General features: G+C 40.7%; 1 protein-coding gene across 1 annotated transcript in view; it reads left to right on the top strand.

Moving 5' to 3' along the window:
• chd7 (chromodomain helicase DNA binding protein 7) overlaps positions 1-20,931 on the top strand; it is a 350,049-nt gene that overhangs the window by 237,337 nt on the left and 91,781 nt on the right. The window contains exons 12-16 of the mRNA XM_072571578.1: positions 2,968-3,211; positions 8,039-8,215; positions 8,444-8,587; positions 9,081-9,336; positions 11,694-11,904. Of these exons, the coding sequence (XP_072427679.1) occupies positions 2,968-3,211; positions 8,039-8,215; positions 8,444-8,587; positions 9,081-9,336; positions 11,694-11,904 (1,032 nt within the window). The remainder of the gene's footprint in view (positions 1-2,967; positions 3,212-8,038; positions 8,216-8,443; positions 8,588-9,080; positions 9,337-11,693; positions 11,905-20,931) is intronic.

Raw genomic sequence — 20,931 nt, 5'->3', positions numbered from 1 at the left:
CATTGATAATATCGAGGGTTATTGCAGGCTGCAGTGCGACATAGACAGGATGCAGAGCTGGGCTGAGAAATTGCAAATGATGTTCAACCTGGATAAATGCGAAGTGATGCACTTTGGAAGGTTGAACTTGAATACTAAATATAGGATTAAAGACAGGATTCTTCGCAGTGTGGAGGAACAGAGGGATCTTGGTGATCAAATGCATAGATCCCTCAAAGTTGCCACCAGTGGATAGGGTTGTTAAGAAAGCATATGGTGTTTCGGCTTTCATTAACGGGGGATTGAGTTTAAGAGCCACAAGGTTTTGCTGCAGCTCTACAAGTCCTGGTGAGACCACACTTTGAATATTGTGTCCAGTTCTGGTCACCCTACTATAGGGAAGATACAGAGGCTTTGGAGAGGGTGCAAAGAAAGTTTACCAGGATGCTGCCTGGCCTGGAGGGCTTGTCTTATGAAGAGAGGTTGACTAAGCTCAGACTTTTCTCCCTGGAGAGGAGGAGGAAGAGAGGTGACCTGATCGAGGCATACAAGGCAATGAGAGGCATGGATAGAGTCAATAGCCAGAGACGTTTCCCCAGGGCAGGATTGACTGGCACGAGGGGTCATAGTTTTAAGAAATTAGATGGAAGGTATAGAGGATATGTCAGAGGTAGGTTCTTTATGTAAAGAGTTATGAATACATGGAATGTGTTGCCACCGGTGGTGATGGAAGCAGAGCCATGAGGGACATTTAAGCGACTGCTGAACGTGCACATGGACAGCAGTGAATTGAGGGGCACGTGGATTCAGTTATTTTATTTTAGATTAGGAATAATCCTTGGCACAACATCGTGGGCTGAAGGGCCTGTTCTGTGCTGTACTTTTTTCTATGTTCTATGTTTTAAAGCAATGAGGGGATAGGAGTTTAGCAAATTGACATAGTAGCACTTTTAGCAGAAAAATATCCCAAGAAACTTCACGGGAATTCGATTGGACAAAAATTAACCCCAACCAAGGAAGGTGGTATTTGAAACTAGTAAATAAATAAAGTGGTGGAGGCTAGTACCCATCTAGATGCCTTTTAAATGTTACAATTGTATGTGAATAAGAAGGGTTTGGAGGGATATGGGCCGGGTGCTGCCAGGTGGGACTAGATTGGTTGGAATATCTGGTCTGCATGGACAAGTTGGACCGAAGGGTCTGTTTACATGCTATGCGTCTCTATGACTCTTAAGTTCTGAAAAGATTTTAAAGGAGCAGGGCACATAAGATTGACAATGATTTTTGAGGTTGTGTGTGAAGTAACGTAGTCTGGAATGTAAAAATAAATGTGGCTGCTGTAATGGTATTTGTGCAGTGCAGATGGATATTATTTTACCACTTTCATCTTGATTGCAGTGATATGAGAGATTTGCCCAGGATGTGGACAGGAAAAGGAAAATAGTTTAATCACCAAAAAAACCTAATAATTAAAATTCTTTACTAATTGCTTTTTTTTGGAGGACATGATGTGACCCAAAGGATTTAGCATGGAGAAAATTTTGAAGGTCCTACAAATGCTAATCTTGAACAGTTCTCAGCTTTGTTCTTTTTTTAAGAATTCAAATAATAAAGCAATGGTTAAAAATAGATCCCCAAATACCTTGAAGTAATGGAGATTGTCTAAGTTTAGCCATATGGTGGAAAAAGGGCAGGTATAGAACTTTATAATGCTTAGTCTGTAAATGTTGATTCTACCGCTGCTTTGTCCTTGTACCACAGATTGTAGATTAGGCTTTCACACTCAACATTGTACAGTGAGTTAAATATCCTTCAGAGGATGCCTATTTAATTGTAGCAAGAAAATCACTTGCAATTACTTCTCTTCCTGTTCCTGCACTGTCATCTCTGGTGTCCCCAAGGCCCTATTCTTACACCAAGCTGAATTGTCACTTAGATGCTGATTCTCTGCAACATCATCCAGAGGCGCATTGTTCAATCTTATATGTGTAATGTTTTCTATCTCGCCACCACATCCTTGCACTCACCTATAGTTAGCTAAGCAGTCTGATAATTTACTGACAACTAGAAGTGAATAAACAGATTTCCTCCAACAGGATTTTGGGAAGACTGAAGCCATTGCTGTTAGTCTCCTTTTCAAGGTCTCTCTGCTCGCTACTGACACCGGCCTCTCCTTGATAATGGTCTTGAGATTAAGCCAGTCTTTTTGCGATCTTTGTGTAAGATTTATTTACTAGATGAACTTCCAATCTCTTATTCAGGCCATTATTCAGATTGTCTATTTTTATTTCTTAATCATCACCAGACTTCATCTCTGCTGAAATCTTCATTCATGCCTTTGTTACCTCAATGTTTTATCTTTCCAACAGACTCCTGGCTAATCTACCACATTCTCTTCTCTGTAAACTTAAATTTATGTAAAACTCTGCTGCTTTTGTCTTGCAGCTCATTCTTTTTCACTGTTGCTTCTGTGCTTGTTGGTCTACATTGACTTTCAGTCAAACCATGTCTTAAAATTCTCATCATTGTGTTCAAATCTCATGGTCTCGTACCTACCTATCTCTGGCTTTGTTCCAGCCCCACAATGCACTGAGATATCTGTGCTTCTCTAATTCTAGCCTGTTGTATATCCCTGTTTTTAATTGCTTCACAGTTGATGGCCATTCAGTTGTGTCCTGATCTCTGGAATTACCTTCCTGCATCTTTGCGCTTTATCTTTTGTTATGCTCCTATGTACACTGAGACATTTTTCAGAGAAATTACAATTTTGTTACGATGAAAATGCTAAATAATTACAGGTTGTTGATGATGTTATGCTTGGTTTCTTTGTATTGTGTATTGCTGAGATTACCTTTTTTCTGTACTGTTATTCGTTTGTGAAATGTCTGTTGTCATGGGATAGTGAAGACTGCTACTGTATAGAAATATATAATAAAAGCTGTTATACTGGGGGAAATACATTGTTCATTTATTGTCCTTTTTTTTCAGCCAAAACTGTATATTGGCCGACGAAATGGGGTTAGGAAAGACTATTCAATCTATTACATTTCTTTATGAAATGTTCTTGAAGGGAATTCATGGCCCCTTCCTGATAATTGCACCTCTTTCCACAATCACTAATTGGGAAAGGGAGTTCCACACTTGGACAGCAATGAATGTGACCGTGTACCATGGCAGCCAGGCTAGCCGCCAAATGATTCAGGCATATGAGATGTACTTCAGGGATGCTGAGGTAAGGATGACAAATTATTTTTAAAGATCTGTGTTTCAATTTGTAGTAAACATAGGAATGCTGGAAGTGAATTGTTACAAACCAGTGTTTTCCCAGACAAAAAGATGTTTCAGATGAAAAGTTTTAAGTATCAAGTATTTACAAAGTGTATTATTTCTTTTTACAGATTAATTTCACTTGAATCTATTAGCCCTAATTTCTAGTTAAACAACTGTCATTGTTTATATATTTATTTTAGTTGTGTTTTATCCCTTTTAGCATGCACAGGCTAGTTGACACTGGTAGTTAAAAAGATGCATGTTGCTAACACAATTATGAGCATAAAACTTTTTTGTGATCTTAATGAGATGTGCACATGTCGGAGATCATTTGATGTATTTGCATAATTATTCCTTGGACACTTGAACTTTCTTAAGTTTTTTAATGCTCCTTGCACCAGCATCTAATGACTGTTAAAATAGTTTAAGTTTTGGGGGTTTACTGACCTGTATTAGTCACTAGTTCCATCACATGCTTCTTGAATTCTCCTTTTAATAGTTTCAAGTTAGATTTCACTTTACTGGAATTGTATTTTAATTGAAGTTATAATCTGATTGACTCTTTCTCCTTCCTTAGTCTCTCCTAATTTAAGAAAATTTGGTGTAATTCATCTATTTTTCAGACTGAAAATTCTCTAACTTTCTTGCTTGTTTGTATTGAGCTGTCTGAACTAATGGTTGACCTCCTGGCTGCTTCTCAGCACTGCCACTGGTTCATAAATACTTGCCTGTTTTCATTCACCAAACTAACTTTGAGAATGTTTATCTGGTTAAGAGATCCAGATGGCTACATTAAAATCTCTGCTGTATCATTTTAAACGGAATACATATGCTGTTAAATTTGAAAAAAGCATAACTTAATTCCTCATTAAATTAGTTTTGCTGTTAGGTGTCTGTAATTTGTTTCTGCTGAAATAAGTTCTCATCACAAAGGCACCTCGTTTAGGGAAGGGAATGAGCTGGCTTTACTGACATGCCTCTCCAGAAAGACGACAGTGTGATTCTGAAACGGCCTAGCATGACCATGTAGTTTGGTTAGGGATGTACAACATCACAACTAAATCTAAAACAAATGAAACCAGATAGACCTCTTGATGTTGACCTCGGAACCAGAAACTGTAACAACAACTCCACCTCCATGTCCCTGCAGAGGCCCTTGCTAACATTTGGAAGCAATAGACTTATGTTGAAATGTTCATGGAATCATGGTCGAGAGTGTGGTGCTGGAAAAGCAGAGCAGGTCATGCAACATCCATGGAGCAGGAGAATAGATGTTTCAGACAAAAGCCCTTGATCAGGAATCCTTTTCCAGCACCACACACTCAACTCTGATATTCAGCATTTGCGGTCCTCACTTTCTCCATTCATGGAAGCATACCTTAGAGGTGATGTCCCTGGCTACAACTGAGTCTGCCCCCCCCGAGTATGCCATGGTCCATCGCCAGGACGGATCCCCAGAGGTGACGACACTGGGATACAGTCAAGAGAAGGTTCCCTGCAAGTCCTCAGCATTCACCCCCACCCTTTCCTCTAGCAGCACCACCAAACTAAATTCAATGAGGCCATGCTCGAAGCAGCATCAGCTGTACTAAAAATGAGCTTTCTACTTGAGAAAAGTATCACAGCAGCCTATGTGCATGTCAAGCAGCTAAGTGAGCCAATAACCAATGGATCAGATCTAAGCTTTGCAGTGTTGGAGCATCGCCTTGTGAATATGGTGAGCAATTAAATAATTTGCAGTAGGAGGAGGTTCCACAAATATCCCAGTCCTCAACGATGAGGAAGCTCAGCACTTCAGTGTGAAATGCAAGGCTGAATGTTTTGTGGTCATCTTCACCCAGAACAAGGCTGTATAGATAGAAGGTAATTTGTAAAAGTAGCAAATGCACTGTGGCGAAAAGCCATTTGGGCACCATGAATAAGTAGGCTTTGGAATGCACTGTCAGGAAGTCGGCTAGGGGCATGTTCAGCCGAGACATTCAAGACTACATTTACTGATTACGTCAATAAGAACAATACTCGAAGTTATGGGGAAAAGGCAGAGAATAGTGCTGAGTTGTACAAACAGCCTCCCTCTGCATTTTAACAATTATGTGACCCCATGCTGTTTTGACTGGATGATTCACCTTGGCCTCCTCCAAAGGCTGTTAGCATCACAATGCCAGTCTTCAGCCATTTCAGTTCACTCCATGGCATGTGCCTATAGCCTGCTGTTTCTGTTTATTGTCCTGCATTGCATCTTTGCCAGGTTGGAGAATGTTTTGAGAATTACTATTGAATCTGTTTCCAACACCTAGTGCATTCTAGATCACTGCTCTTTTTGCCTCTGTCCACACATTACTGACCTTTCTGTCTCTCAATATCTCCTAATTTACTCTTAAAGTAAAGAAATGTTTGTATTTACCTCATGCCATTTAGGAATTTATACATTAATTCATTTTTCTTGGTTGTTCTGCATCACAAAGAAACAGGATTGGATAGGACAATATTCACTGGAGTTTAGAAAATAAGGGTGAGGGCAGGGTCGGGTCTCATAGAAACCCATAAAATTTGAACAGGACCAGACAGGGTGAACTTCAGGAGAATCTTCCTTGTGACTGAGATTGCAGAACCAGGGGTTGCAGTCTTAAAGATAATAAGATAGGCCATTTAAGACTGAAATGAGAAGTTTCTTCAGTGTGGTGAGCCTGTGGAATTCTCTGCCACAGAAAGTGGTTGAGTCCAAAACATTGACTGTTTTCAAGAAGGAGTTGTATATACTACTTAGGCCTAAAGAGATCAAAGGGTATGGTGAGAAATTGGGAACAGGGGACTAAAATGAGTGTTCCAGCTTCTCCAGCCTCTTCATACAGCTGACATTCTGAATCTATCGCACCATTCTAGTACATTCTCTCTCCAAAACCTCGGCATCCTTCCTGAATTGTCAGGGCACAATTGACCACAGCATTCCAATGAAGCCCAATCAATGTAAGGATTTAGTACAACTTCCTTGCTTTTGTACTTGACTTTGGATATTTTCAATAAAGGATCCAAAAACAATTTTTAAGTGATATTGTCAACTTCTCCAGCAACCTTCAAAGATGCCCTCCCCACACCTCTGTTTTTGAACTCCCTCCATAACTTAGCAATTTGTTCAATATGCACGTCCTCATTCCTCTTGCCAAAATGAAACATTTAAGATCTTTCTGCATCAGATTCATTTCACCAAGTCTGTCCTTCTGAAGTGTTTTGCTGTCCTGATTTGGTTTACTGCATTTCCAAATTTGGTATGATCTGCAAGCTTTAAATTATGATCTGTATGTCAAGAACAGCTGTCCTCAGACTGACCCTTGGGAGAGCCACTTGCCTCATGTTTGGGGAAGAAAATGTTCATTATTTTTCTCTTTGCTTTCAGTGTCTTAGCTTCGTATCCAGTCCTTTAATTCCATGGATTTCTGTATTGATGTAGGAATTTAGAAGGGAATTTTGACAGGGAGTTTACTTTGATGTAAGGTTTTTAATGAATTACTGATCAGGTTCCTCAGATTGCATATGGGGAAAGAATACAAATAGTCGAAGGTCAAGTGGGGTTCCAAGAAGTAGTTAGAGAACGGTGTGCAGGTGCATTTGAATCCCTGTTTTGAATTCCTCTATTCTATGTTTGCTTTTACATTCCATTATAATTTCCTATGTTCAGATTGATGGTGGAAGCTGCCTGTGTAAGCTGGTCACATGCATACTCTTCTATCAGTGATGATGCTGGACATAGAAATTTATAATGGCAAAACTGGAGTGGAAGTGGATGCAAATGTAAGGTTTTTAATATTTTTATGTACATGCATATTGAGAGAAAGTATTTCAAATACTAGATTGTTCTGAGGTGGTATCCACTATTTCACCTTGCATTTGTGAAATCGTCGCTGCTCTTGAGTGCCATCAGATGTAGGAGCAGGAGTAGGCTATTCAGCCTATTGAGGTCGGCTTCATTGATCACTGATCTTCTCTTTCCTGCCTTTTCCCTATAAACCTGGATTTCCTTCCTGATTAAAAAAATCTATCTCAACTTTTTGAATGTATTTAACAACCCAGCCTCAACAGCCCTTTGTAGTAAAGAATTCCACAGATTCACTTCTCTGATAGAAAAAGTCACTCCTCATCTGTGTCTTAAATGTGCAACCCCTTAATCTGAGATTAGGTCCTACATGCTCTGAGGGGAACCAACCTCTCCGCAGCAACCCTGTCAAGTCCCCTAAGAATCTTTGACAAGATTGCCCCTCATCCTTCTCAATCCCAATGAGTATAGGCACAACCAACTCAACATCTAAACATAAGACAGTCTCTCCATACTTAGTATCAGCCTTGTGAACTTTGTCTGGACTGCCTATAATGCCAGCATGTCTTTTCTCAGATAAGATACTTAAAATTGTTACAGTTCACAGTATTCAGCTGTGGTCTGACTAATACCAAGTATGTTTTGAGCAGAACCTCCCTAACTTTTAAACTTCATTCTCTTTGAAATGAAGGCCGATATTCTTCTTCCTTTCTCTATTACCCGTGGATGCTAGCTTTCTGTCAGTTATGGACAATTCATTGCAGTAGTTTGCTGTTTGTGAAGTATTTTGAGATATTTGAGAAATTTTAGTTTATAAGGAAGAAGTCCATTGTAATTCAGTGATGGCTTGAAAGGGAATCCACTTGCTTAAAATATAACAACTTAATAATCTTGATTCTGTAAATATACTGAAGCAGGAGTTTGTGTTTTCAGTTTGAAAGTATAAATTAAACTTGATCTAACTTGTCCTATTCAAAGGGTCAGATCATTCAGGGAGCATACAAGTTCCATGCCATCATCACTACATTTGAAATGATTTTAACTGATTGCCCAGAATTACGCAATATTGCATGGCGTTGTGTGATAATTGATGAAGCCCACAGACTGAAGAACCGAAACTGCAAACTTTTAGAAGGACTAAAGCTAATGGATCTGGTAAGTGTATTTTCTGAATGATAAACATTGAATGAAATGTTGGTGAATGCTATTAGAATCTGCTAGAAGTGACTTGGATAATCTCTGACAGATGCGCAACGTCTCTCACCACATGGTTTAAATTCACACACATTTAGCAGTCTGAGATTTGCCATTTCACAACATCTTCTTTCTTTGCAAATCTAGAAATTTCTGAGATCAAGTGAGTGTTTTTTTTTGTTACTGTAGGAACATAAGGTACTGCTGACTGGAACACCATTACAGAATACTGTAGAAGAGCTTTTCAGTTTGTTAAATTTCTTGGAACCCTCTCGATTCCCCTCAGAGATCAACTTTTTGCAAGAGTTTGGTGATCTGAAAACTGAGGAACAGGTATATGGTTAAAATGTACTGTATTTCAAAGGGCAGCAATTAATTTTCTGGGAATAAAATGGGGCAACTAATAAGCATCTAATCGTTCATCCTTTGTGAAAACAGTTTTAACTCTGATGTTTAAAAATGATTTGCATTTTAATTACATAGTAATGTTAAATGAGGAAAATATATTGCATGTGATATTGATAAATAACAGCAAAAAAATTGTTCACCTCTACCAATTATGTATTGATGCATACTGCACTGTATTGATAGCATATTCTAGAAATGTCCTGAGCAATTAGCAATTCATGTAATATGTACACAGTAAATGAGTAAATTGAAGTTTGCAATCTAATCTTAACCCATATGGCCCCTTCAAACTCCCTGAAGTTGCTTTTTAAATTGTGGCATTGAACTCAAGTTACAACCTTTTGATTCCATCCAAAGTATTTATTTCAGAGTCTGTTGTGTAGTATTCTGTGCACTCAGAGTTGAATAACTATTACAGGTGCAAAAACTTCAGGCTATTCTGAAACCAATGATGTTGAGACGCTTGAAGGAAGATGTAGAAAAAAATCTGGCTCCAAAAGAAGAAACTATAATTGAAGTAGAACTCACCAACATTCAAAAGAAATATTACCGTGCTATCTTGGAGAGAAACTTTACATTCCTCTCTAAGGGAGCTGGTCAAACCAACGTGCCCAATCTTCTGAACACTATGATGGAACTGAGAAAGTGCTGTAATCATCCATACCTAATTAATGGTGAGCACAGTTTCTTTTTACTGACTATTTTTTGGAAAGCTTTAATGGTCTAACACAGCGATTTGGTTAAATGTCATAACCATTAAGATACTTATGCCACAAATTCTGAACATGATCTCAGAAGCATGTCAAGCAAAACCAGTGGTCAGTTTTGATGTCAAGCGAAGTACCTTAGGCTGTTTAAGAATATTTGTTGTAAGGTTTTCAACTTAGAATTTCTGTTGCAATACCACAACATAAATAAAACAGTGCATCCAAACAGAAGTCTTCTAAAGAGGAGGTTTCTCCCTTCCCTGATGGGAGCAAAGCAAATATATCTTCCAACTCCAGGGGGGATTGTTTTACAGGTTAATCACATCAAGTTTCATGTTAATACTGTATGTAGATCTTAAGATAATAGGAACAACCCATAACTGGAATGAATTTCAGAAACATAGGTGTTGTCTTTTCAGCATCGCATTTCTATTGGTTTTTTCAAATCAGCGGAGTATTGCAATCTCCATAGGCATTGACACCTACAAAAATAGCTTCGAACTTCCATTTAATAGCTGTAAGGAAGACACACAAGATTGAAATGAAGACACAAATTGCTGGCGAAACTCAACAGGTCTGGCGGCATCTATGAGGAGAAAGCAAAGTTACCATTTTGAGTTTAGCGACTCCTCTTCAGAACCAGACCTGAGTTTTGCCAGTAGTTTGGTTTTTCTTTTGGATCTGCAGTTCTTAGATTTGCAAAACTTTGAGTACTAATGAAAATAAAACACGTTTTGTCAAATGTTTGTCATTTTCCAATCACCAGGATATACTGCAAGAATATCAGTTCAAGGGCAGAGACAGTATTTATGTCACATGAGAGAAGGGTATTGATTGGTTGGCAAGGGGACTTGATTGGTAGAGGTCTTACACACTCATTGTGTATTAGGTCCCCTTGCCAAACATTTGGCAATCTCTCACATGGTATAAATTTTGGCTGCTCCCTTGAATTGATATCCTTGTGAATAACTTCAATAAAATGCCTGTTTTCAGCCTTATCAGTTTGGTTGAATGTTACAGAAATATTAAAATGGATTCATAAATGTTTTTATACAAGGATTTTAGGACAAGGATAATAGGATTGGTTGATCATCACTTCTCAGTAAATTGACACAACAGTTGTATCCATCAAATGTTCTTCACCTTTGAAACTGACATGCTCTTAAATGAGTTGGAACTTTATTTCCCCTCTTATATTAGAAATAGTTTGAAACTTATCAGTGCTCATTGCGAATAAAGTCAGAGATGTACAGCACGGAAACAGACCCTTCGGTCCAACACGTCCATGCTGACAAGTTATCCCAACCCAATCTAGTCCCACCTGCCAGCACCCGGCCCATATCCCTCCAAACCCTTCCTATTCATATGCCCATCCAAATGCCTCTTAAACATTGTAATTGTACCAGCCTCCACCACATCCTCTGGCAGCTCATTCCATTCACTTACCACCCTCTGAGTGAAAAGGTTGTCCCTTAGGTCTCTTTTATATCTTTCCCCTCTCACCCTAAACCTATGCTCTCTAGTTCTGGACTCCCTGACCCCAGGGAAAAAACTTTGTCGATTTATCCTATCCATGCCCCTCATGATTTTGTAAACCTCTATCAGGTCGCCCCTCAGCCTCCGATGCTCCAGGGAAAACAACCCCAGCCTGTTCAGCCTTTCCCTGTAGCTCAGATGCTCCAGCCCTGGAAACATCCTTGTAAATCTTTTCTGAACCCTTTCAAGTTTCACAACATCTTTCCGATAGGAAGGAGACCAGAATTGCACGCAGTATTCCAAGAGTGGCCTAACCAATGTCCTGTACAGCCGCAACATGACCTCCCAACTCCTGTACTCAATACTCGACCAATAAAGGAAAGCATACCAAACACCACCTTCATTATCCTATCTACCTGCGACTCCACTTTCAAGGAGCTATAAACCTGCACTCCAAGGTCCCTTTGTTCCCTAGGACCTTACCATTAAGTGTATACGTCCTGCTAAGATTTGCTTTCCCAAAGTGCAGCACCTCGCATTTATCTGAATTAAACTTCATCTGCCACTTCTCAGCCCATTGGCCCATTTGGTCCTGATCCTATTGTAATCTGAGGTAACCCTCTTCGCTGTCCACTACATCTCCAATTTTGGTGTAATCCGCAAACTTACTAACTGTACCTCTTATGCTCGCATCCAACTCATTTATGTAAATGACAAAAAGTAGAGGGCTCAGCAGGTGCGATTGTATTTTATCTCCTATGTGTGTTTTTTGATATTTTAAAAAATGATAGGCCTGGCGTGATTCAGACTTTGAGCTGGCTTCTTTGTTCATTTTTTGGTATGCATAGGTGCTGAAGAGAAGATATTGGAGGAGTTTAAAGAGACACACAATCCTGATACACCAGATTTTCAGCTTCAGGCTATGATCCAAGCTGCTGGCAAGCTAGTGCTGATTGACAAGTTGCTGCCAAAACTCAAGGCTGGTGGCCACAAGGTGCTGATATTTTCCCAGATGGTGCGCTGTTTGGATATTCTTGAGGACTACCTCATTCAGCGAAGGTGAGGCCAGAACTACTCTATAAATAAAAATTCATTTTGCAAAGTAGTATAGCATACTAACGTTCCAGTGCAGCAGTATTTGGCGCATCGTGATGTGGGTTTGTATCAAAGAAAAGAAGAGTATCAGATCTCGTAACTTGTTGCAATGATATGGGCTGTCAAGAAATTGAAACAAGCAAGGCAACTATATGTGGCAACATTTGCATTACCAAATTTATAAGTTAAGGATATTGGGTACCTTCCCATGACTGTTAATTGATGTAGTTATTGAGGAAACAGGTATTGCAGGTGGAATTTTAAAGTCGTCACGATTTGAGTGATGCCTCTTACGATGAAAGATGCCTTTACTGCTTTGTTATCCATCACTTTCATGTACATTGCCAGATCAGGCACAGTGCCAGTGAAACCCAAGAATAGTTACACTTTTCTCCAAAAATGCACTTCAATTCTCACCTTTTGAATCAGTTTTTGAAATTGCAGAAGGAAGGCTTTTATTTTCTGCTCAGTGGCACTATAGGAGATGATACAAATGTTAAAAGACAACAAATTATTTCAGTTAATCAACCACTGGCATCAACACTGGGTAAAATCTCAGCAGTGCCACTGGGATAATCTACACTAGAACAATGCTGGGATTAGGAGTTGTATAACTAGGGTCAGAGAGAGAGAGAGAGGCTACTAGCTCCATAGTGGGGTTGATGCAACAGGTTATGGAAAATCTGATATTAAAGGCAGGATAAGGTGAGAGCAAGGTACTGTTAAGGAAATGATGATCAATGTGACAGGAGAAGACAGACCATGTAAATATAAGAATGCACCAACAAACGACACTAGAGATTGTAAAAATAATAGAATTAAAAACAGACTGTCCAAATGCAAACAGAAATTGTAGCAAGACAGGATTGATAATACAAAAAAGAAGTGAACGAGTATAGTCTAATTGTGATTATGGTGTCATGGCTGCAGGGTCATCAAAGTGTGATGTAATGTTCAGAGGTTTTGACTGTTTAGGAAGAAGTAAAAAAGAAAAGGAGGTATGGTAGCACTAAATAAAAGGATGGAATGATGTAATAGTGAGAGGATCTTGGATTGGAAGAGCAAAATGTAGAGATGCTTTGGGTGGAGCTACGAAACAACTCTGTGCAGAAAGCACTTGTAGAAGTGTTTTTCTTTAAGGCTGCTAATTGGTAGCAGTAATGTCAGGCATCATTTGAATCAGAAGTCATCTGGACAATTAAACAACTTACTGGAGGAAGAGGCTCCACAAATCCTCAGTAATGGAAGAGCCCAGCACATCAGTGCAAAAGGTAAGATTGAAACTTTCGCAGCAATCTTCAATCAGATGTGCCAAGTGGATGATCCATCTCAACCCCTTTCAGTGGTCCCCAGCATCACGGATACCAGCCTTCAGCCAATTTGATTTACTCCACATGATATCAAGAAACAGTTGGAAGCACTGGCTACTTCAAAGGCCACTGGCCCTGACAACATTCTGTAGCATTGTTATTCATTAGTACTGAAGACTGTGCTGCAGAACTTGCTGCTGCCCTGACAAGCTATTCGTGTATCGTTGCAGCACTGGCATCTACTTGGTTTACAATTGAAAGATTGCCAAGGTATGTGCTGCACATAAAGAGCAGGACAAATCCAACTCAGCCAATTTGAGACCCATCAGTCTACTCTTATTCATCAGTAAAGAGATGGAAGGGGTCATCGACAATGCTATCAAGCAGCACCTGCTCAGCAATAACCTGCTCAGTGACACCCAGTTTGGGTTCTGCGAGGGCCACACAGCTCCTGGCCTCATTACAGCCTTGGTTTACACATGGACAAAAGAGCTGAATTTCAGAGGTGAGGGGAGGCTGACAGCCCTTGACTAAGTGTGGCATCAAGGAGCCCTGACAAAACTATAATCAATGGGCAGCGGAACAAACACTCTGCTGGTTGGAGTCATACTGAGCACAAAGATGGTTGAGGTCAGTCATCACAGCCCCAGGACATCTCTGCAGGAATTCCTCTGGGTAGTGTCCAAGACCCAACCACCTTCAGCTGTTTCATCAATGACCTTCGCTGTTATCATAATGTCAGATGACTGCACAGTGTTCAACACCAGTCACGATTCCTCAGATACTGAAGCAGTCCATGACCAAACACAACAAGGTCTGGACAATATTCAAGCTTGGGCTGACAAGTGGCAAGTAACATTTGTGCCACACAGATGCCAGGTAATGACCATCACCAACAAGAGACAATCTAACCACCACCCCTTGACATTAAATGGTGTCACCATCAGTAATTCCTCCATTATCAACATCATGGAGTTACCATTGACCAAAGACTTAACTGGACTCACTACATTAGCACAGTGGCTACAAGAGCAGGTGAGAGGCTAGGAATATTGCGGCGAGTAACTTCCCTGACTCCTCAAAGCCTGTCCACCATCTACAAGGCACTAGTCAGGTGTGAAATGGAATATTTCCCATTGCCTGGATGAGTGTAGCTCCAACAGAACTCCAGAAGTTTGCCACCATCAGGACAAAGCAGCCCTCTTGATTGGCATCACATCCACAAACATCCACTTCCTCTTTCCATATTCAATGCACACTACTGCTGCTATCTACAAGATGCATTGTAGAAAATCAGCAAAGATCCTTCGAGGGTACCTTACTAACCCATGATCACTTCCATCCAAAAGGATAAGGGCAACAGGGAATATCATCACCTGCAAGTTCCCCTCCAAGCCACTCACCATTCTGACTTGGAAATATATTGCTGTTACTCCACTATCACTGAGTTAAAATCCTGGAAGTTCCTCCCCTGCTCCCCACTCCACCTTTTAGGGCATTGTGGGTCAACCTACAGTACACAACTGTAGCAGTTCAAGAAGGCAGTTCGCCACCACCTCGTGCAGCTAGGAATGGGCAATAAATGCTGGGTCAGCCAGTGGGGTACCCACATGCAAAAGCAAATTTAAAATAGAAGTTTATAGATGTGCGTAACGCCGGTAGTAGAGTAATCCTTTTGGGACTGCCATGATTATTGACTGCGTAAACCTGCACTAATGGTGTAGGGGACAAATCCCTGAAATGTGTACAAGATGGTTTCCTGGAACAGTATGTTGTAGTGCTAACGAGAGAATGGGTATTTCAGATTTAATATTATGCATTGAGTAAAGGCTAATTAATAATAATGTCTGACATCAACACTAAACTAAATTGTCCTCTGCTGTATCTCCATCTGAGTGTGTAGATAGTATAATGTATTGACAGATAGTCAACATGGTTTTGTCAAGGGCAGATCAAACCTTAGAGTTTTTTGAGATGGTCACCAAACATGTAGATGAGGGTAGGGAAGTTGACGTGGTATACATGGACTTCAGTGAAGCCTTTGATAAGGTTCCACGTGGTGGGCTGTTATGCATAGGTATGGGATTGAGGGTGATTTAGCAGTTTGGATTAGAAACTGGCCTTTCTGAAAGAAGGCAATGAGTGGTGGTTGATGGAAAATATTCACCCTGGAGTCCGGTTACTAGTGGTGTGCCACAAGGATCTGTTCTGGGACCAGTACTGTGTCATTTTTACAAATGACTTAGATGCAGGCATAGGTGGATGGATTAGTAAATTTGCAGAAGACACTAAAGTCGGTGGAGTAGTGGACAGTGTGGAGGAATGTTGCAGGTTGCAGGGGGACTTGGATAAACCGCAGAATTGGGCTGAGAGGTGGCAAATGGAGTTCAATGCAGCTAAATGTGAGGTGATTCACTTTGGGAAGAATAACAAGAAGGCAGAACTGGGTCAATGGAAAGATTCTTGGTAGTGTGGATGTGCAGAGGGATCTTGGAGTCCATGAACATAGATCCATGAAAGTTGCCACCCAGGTTGATAGTGCTGTTAAGAAGGCATATGGTGTGTTAGGTTTCACTCATAGAGAGATTCAGTTCCGAAGCCGCAATATCATGCTGCAACTATACAAAATGCTAGTGTGACCAGACTTGAAATATTGTGTACAGTTCTGGTCACCATATTTCTGGAAGGATGTGGAAGCATTGGAAAAGGTGCAAAGGAGATTTACCAGGATGTTGCCTGGTCTGGAGGGAAGGTCATATTAGGAAAGGCTGAGAGTCCGTTCTCATTGGCAAGAAGGAGGCTCGGAGGGGATTTGATAGAGACATACAAGATGATCAGAGGATTAGATAGGGTAGACAGTGAAAGTCTTTTTCCTAAGATGATGATGTCAGCTTGTACGAGGGGGATAACTACAAATTGAGGGTTGATAGATTTAAGACAGACATCAGAGGCAGGGTCTTTACGTCGAGAGTGGTAAGGGCATGGAATTCCCTGTTGCTAATGTAGTCAACTCAGCCACATTAGGGAGATTTAAATAATCCTTAGATAAGCATGTGGATGATGGGGGAGCGAGCTGAGAATAATTCACAGGTTGGTGCAACATTGCGGGCCGAAGGGCCTGTTCTGTGCCTGTATTGTTCTATGTTCTATATGTTTAAGACCTAGAATTTGTATATCATCCTATTTACAATATTATTTACTACTTCCTCAACAAAGTAAAATGTACTGTTAAAACATTCCATAAGACTAATAATTTGGTGAACTTGTGTAGAGTTCACTTTTGCACTGTCGTACCCTCCTCTGATTTCCCAACTTTGGCTAGGCTACCAGGAATGCTGTGATGATGTGGTGAATCTTGAATGAATCTGCTTCCTGGCTTGTCATGAATGTACCATGTACTTCGGGTAACTAGAGAAAGGATTGGTCCACTAAAGGATAATGAAGGAAGGCTGTGTGTCGAACCTGAGAGAATGGGTGAGATTATGAAGGATTACTTTGCATCACTGTTCACTGAGGAGAGGGACGTGATGAATGTTGAGATTAGAGATAGAAGCTTGATAACTCTGGATCGCGTTGACATAAGTAGGGATGATGTGTTGGGTGGGCTAGAGGTTATTAAGGTGGACAAATCCCCAGGACCAGATGGGATCCATCCCAGTTGTTAGGGAGGCGAAAGAGGAAATACCTGGGGCCCTGACAGGTATCTTTGTACATCCTCAAACACAGGTGAAGCGCTGGAGGACTGGAGGGTTGCTCATGTTCCCCATACAAGAAGGCTAGTAGGGATACTCCGGGTAATTACAAACCACGAGTCTGACGTCAGTGGTGGGAAAGTTGCTGGAGAAGGTTCTGAGGGATAAATCTATTTATAGTTAGAAAAGAATGGGCTTATCAGTGATAGGCAACATGGTTTTGTGTGGGAGGAGATTGTGCCTTACCAACTTAATAGAGTACTTTGAGGAAGTGACCAAGTTGATAGATGAAAGAAGGGCTGTAGATGTCATATACATGGACCATATTAAGGCTTTTGATAAGGTTCCTCATGGTAAACTAGTAGAGAATGTGAAGTCAGATGGTGTGCAGGGTGTTCTAGCTAGGTGGATAAAGAACTGGTTGAGCAACAGGAGACCGAGTGTGGTAGTTGAAGGGACTTTCTCGAAATGGAGAAATGTGACCAGTCGTGTTCCACAGGGGTCAGTGCTGGGGCCACTGTTGTTTGTAATATATATCAATGGAAGAGGGCATTGTTGGTATGATCAAGTTTGCAGATGACGTGAAGATTGGTGGAGTAGCAGAAAACGTAGGGTACTGTCAAAGAATACAGGAGAATATAGATAGACAGGAGAATTGGGCAGAGAATTGGCAGATGGAGTTCGTTCCAGGCAATTGTGAGGTGATGCATTTTGGCAAGTCCAATTCTAGAGCAAATTATACAGTGAACGGAAGAGCCTTGGGAAAAGTTGATGAGCAGAGAGATCCGGGAGTTCAGGTCCATTGTACCCTGAAGGTTGCTGCACAGGTGGATAGAATGATCGAAAACACGTATGGTATGCTTGCCTTCTTCAGACGGGGTATTGAGTATAAGAGATGGCGGGTCATGTTAAAATTATACACAACATTGGTTTGGCCACATTTAGAATACTGTGTACAGTTCTGGTCATCACATTACCAAAAGGATGTGGACGCTTTGGAGAGGGTGCAGAGAAAGTTTACGAGGATGTTGCCTGGTATGGAAGGTGCTAACTATGAAGAGAGGCTGAGTAGGTTAGGTTTGTTTTCATTAGAAAAAAGGAGATTGAGGGGGGACCTGATTGAGGTTTACAAAATCATGAAAAGTATAGACAGGGTAGATAAAGATAAGCTTTTTTCCCAGGGTGAGGGATTCGACAACAAGAGGTCACGCTTTCAAGGTGAGAGGTGAAAAGTTTAAGGGGGATACACACAGCAGGTACTTTATGCAGAGGGTGGTAGGTGCCTGGAACATGTTGCAGGTAGGTAGATTCATTTAAGATGCATCTGGACAGATGCATGAGTAGGTGGGGAGCAGAGGGATACAGATGCTTAGGAATTGGGCAGCAGGTTTAGACAGTAGATTTGGACTGGCACTGGCTTGGAGGGCTGAAAGACCTATTCCTGGGCGGTAAATGTTTTGTTCTTTGTTCCAGGATGGTTCAAATAATGGTGACAACATTAGACATGGATTTTCTGCCTGCTGAATTGGTTGAGGAATGGTGCATTACCTAAGTGATTGCAAAATGAGAAATGAAGTTGTACCCTTACCTGCAATTGGGCTTTGAATATAGATTTTCCTTTCTTAACCCACTCACCACTACCCAAAACAAAACTAACAACTATCCCTACCCCTAACCAAGTATAATCTGGTCCATGTTTAAGCGAATTGCTATTAATAATAAGTATGTTCTTGTTGAATTGCACGAGATGGCGAGGTATGTTCTTCAAGAACAGAAGGTACAACCATGCTTGTTTGATCTTAAATTTGTGAATGTGCATTTCTAAAGATTGGCTGTCACAGTGCAAAATCTCTGCTTTCTATGCAAACATAAGAAAATGTTAGACAGTAGAAGACCAACTTTAAGCTTGCCCAATACTGTTGTGAAACATAAACACAAGTTCCTGGAGAAACTCAGCAGGTCTGGCAGCATCTGTGGAGAGAAGGTAGAGAGCTAACGTTTTGAGTCCATTGATCCCTCTTCAGAACAGTTCAGAACATTCAGCCGGCAACACTGTAATCCTTTCTCAAGAGGAGTAGGGGAATCTTGCTAAAGCTTACTCTTGGCTGAAAGATTGGCTCCATGTAAAAGGAAACTTTAGAGTTCACCACCATCTCGAGTTACTGTATGACTGGCAACAGTCAGAATAACCGATTGATCAGTTCTTCACTGAGTCCTGTCAAGGACAAGGAAGTGGCATCTCTCCTGGCGCAGGCAAAGTTGAAGATGTGCAACACATGCCTACTCTTCAAACAAAGAAAAGCTGCAGAGATGTCTTGGATTTTTTAATTTCTTCATACTATATTTAGTGAACCTTTCTGAAAAGTGTAGTCATTAGGAACTCTTTGAGGAAAAGCTTTCCAAAATGCAAGAATAATGGCACAAGCACATGATGCACGTGGAATTGTGGAATAGCTTAATCTACATGTTAGACAGCAGGTCAGTCATACATTCTGCCCAAGGAACCTGGTCACCCACAAAGGTATCTAAAGTGTGCAGTGAGTCTAAATCTTTGGAAGACACAGCATTAATTAGACCAATTAACCTTGATGTCTATTATGCTGTATCTACCTATTGTATGATATAGTCTCTGATTAAGCCAGAGGCAAGTCCTGTTCTGTGTTGAAAATTCGATGGATTGGTGTTCATCTCATGAGCTGATAGGCTGGACCACAAACACACTATTCTCTTGATAATGAAGAACCTTCTAACATCCACCCTTGTCTTGTTGTAACATAACCTCGAAGTGTGAGCCTTAGTCCTTCCTCACCTAGATGTTTAAAATAAGTTATGTGCATAAAAAACCTTGATCAGATGAGTCTGTTTCTCTGAAGTAAACACAGGTATTCTTAAAGCTTATCTGGAAAGCTAAAGTTTTTAAAACTCCAAATCAGTTTTGTATTCTTATCGATTTGAATTTAGAAACTGAATGCGGTTGAGAAAGTTTGAAGGTATCAGTTGATTCTGTGGAGGTTGCCGAGGAAATAGAGATGTACAGCACAGAAACAGACCCTTTGGTCCAACGCGTCCATGCAGATAAGATATCGTAACCTAATCTAGTCCCACCTGTCGGCACCTGGCTCATTTCCTCTTCCTATTCCGTGTAGCCATTCAGGTGCCTTTTAAATGTTGTAATTGAACCAGCCTCCTCCACTTCGTCTGGCAGTTCATTCCATACACACACACCATCCTCTGCATGAAAAAGATACCCCTTAGGTCTCTTTTATATCTTTCCCCTCTTACCCTAGACCTGTGCCCTCTAGTTCTGGATTCTCCCCCACCCCAGAGAAAAGACTTTGTCCATTTATCCTATTCATGCCCCTCATGATTTTATAATTTGGAGATGCCGATGTTGGACTGGGGTGTACAAAGTTAAAAATCTCACAACACCAGGTTATAGTCCAACAGGTTTATTTGCGAGCACAAGCTTTCGGAGCGATGCTCCTTCATCAGGTGGTTGTGGAGAATAACCCACCTGATGAAGGAGCAGCACTCTGAAAGCTAGTGCTTCCAAACAAACCTGATGGACTATAACCTGGTATTGTGTGATCTTTAACATTTATTTTGTAAGCCTCTATAAGGTCACCCCTCTGCCTCTGACACTCCTGGGAAAACGGCCCCAACCTATTCAACCCCTTCTTGTACCTCAAACCCTCCAATCCTGGCAACATCCCTGTAAATCTTTTCTGGACCCTTTCAAGTTTCACAACATCCTTCTGGTAGGAAGGAGACCAGAATGACCAAATTAATTGGATTTAACATCTAACTATCACAGAATATTGGATGAGGAAATAAAAAGCACCATATTTAGAGAGAGGACATGAACTTTAAGTATTATTTGGATAACAAAATAGAGGGGTGGTAACATAATTTTAGCATCTGTGCACCAATCAACAAAGTCGGCTTAATTTTAATGAAATTAATAAAGTTCAAGTAGAGAAAGTCATGCT

This window comes from Chiloscyllium punctatum, chromosome 5 (assembly GCF_047496795.1).
Source record: "Chiloscyllium punctatum isolate Juve2018m chromosome 5, sChiPun1.3, whole genome shotgun sequence".
Classification (NCBI taxonomy): Eukaryota; Metazoa; Chordata; class Chondrichthyes; order Orectolobiformes; family Hemiscylliidae; genus Chiloscyllium; species Chiloscyllium punctatum.
This window is presented reverse-complemented; position numbering and strand designations above follow the sequence as displayed.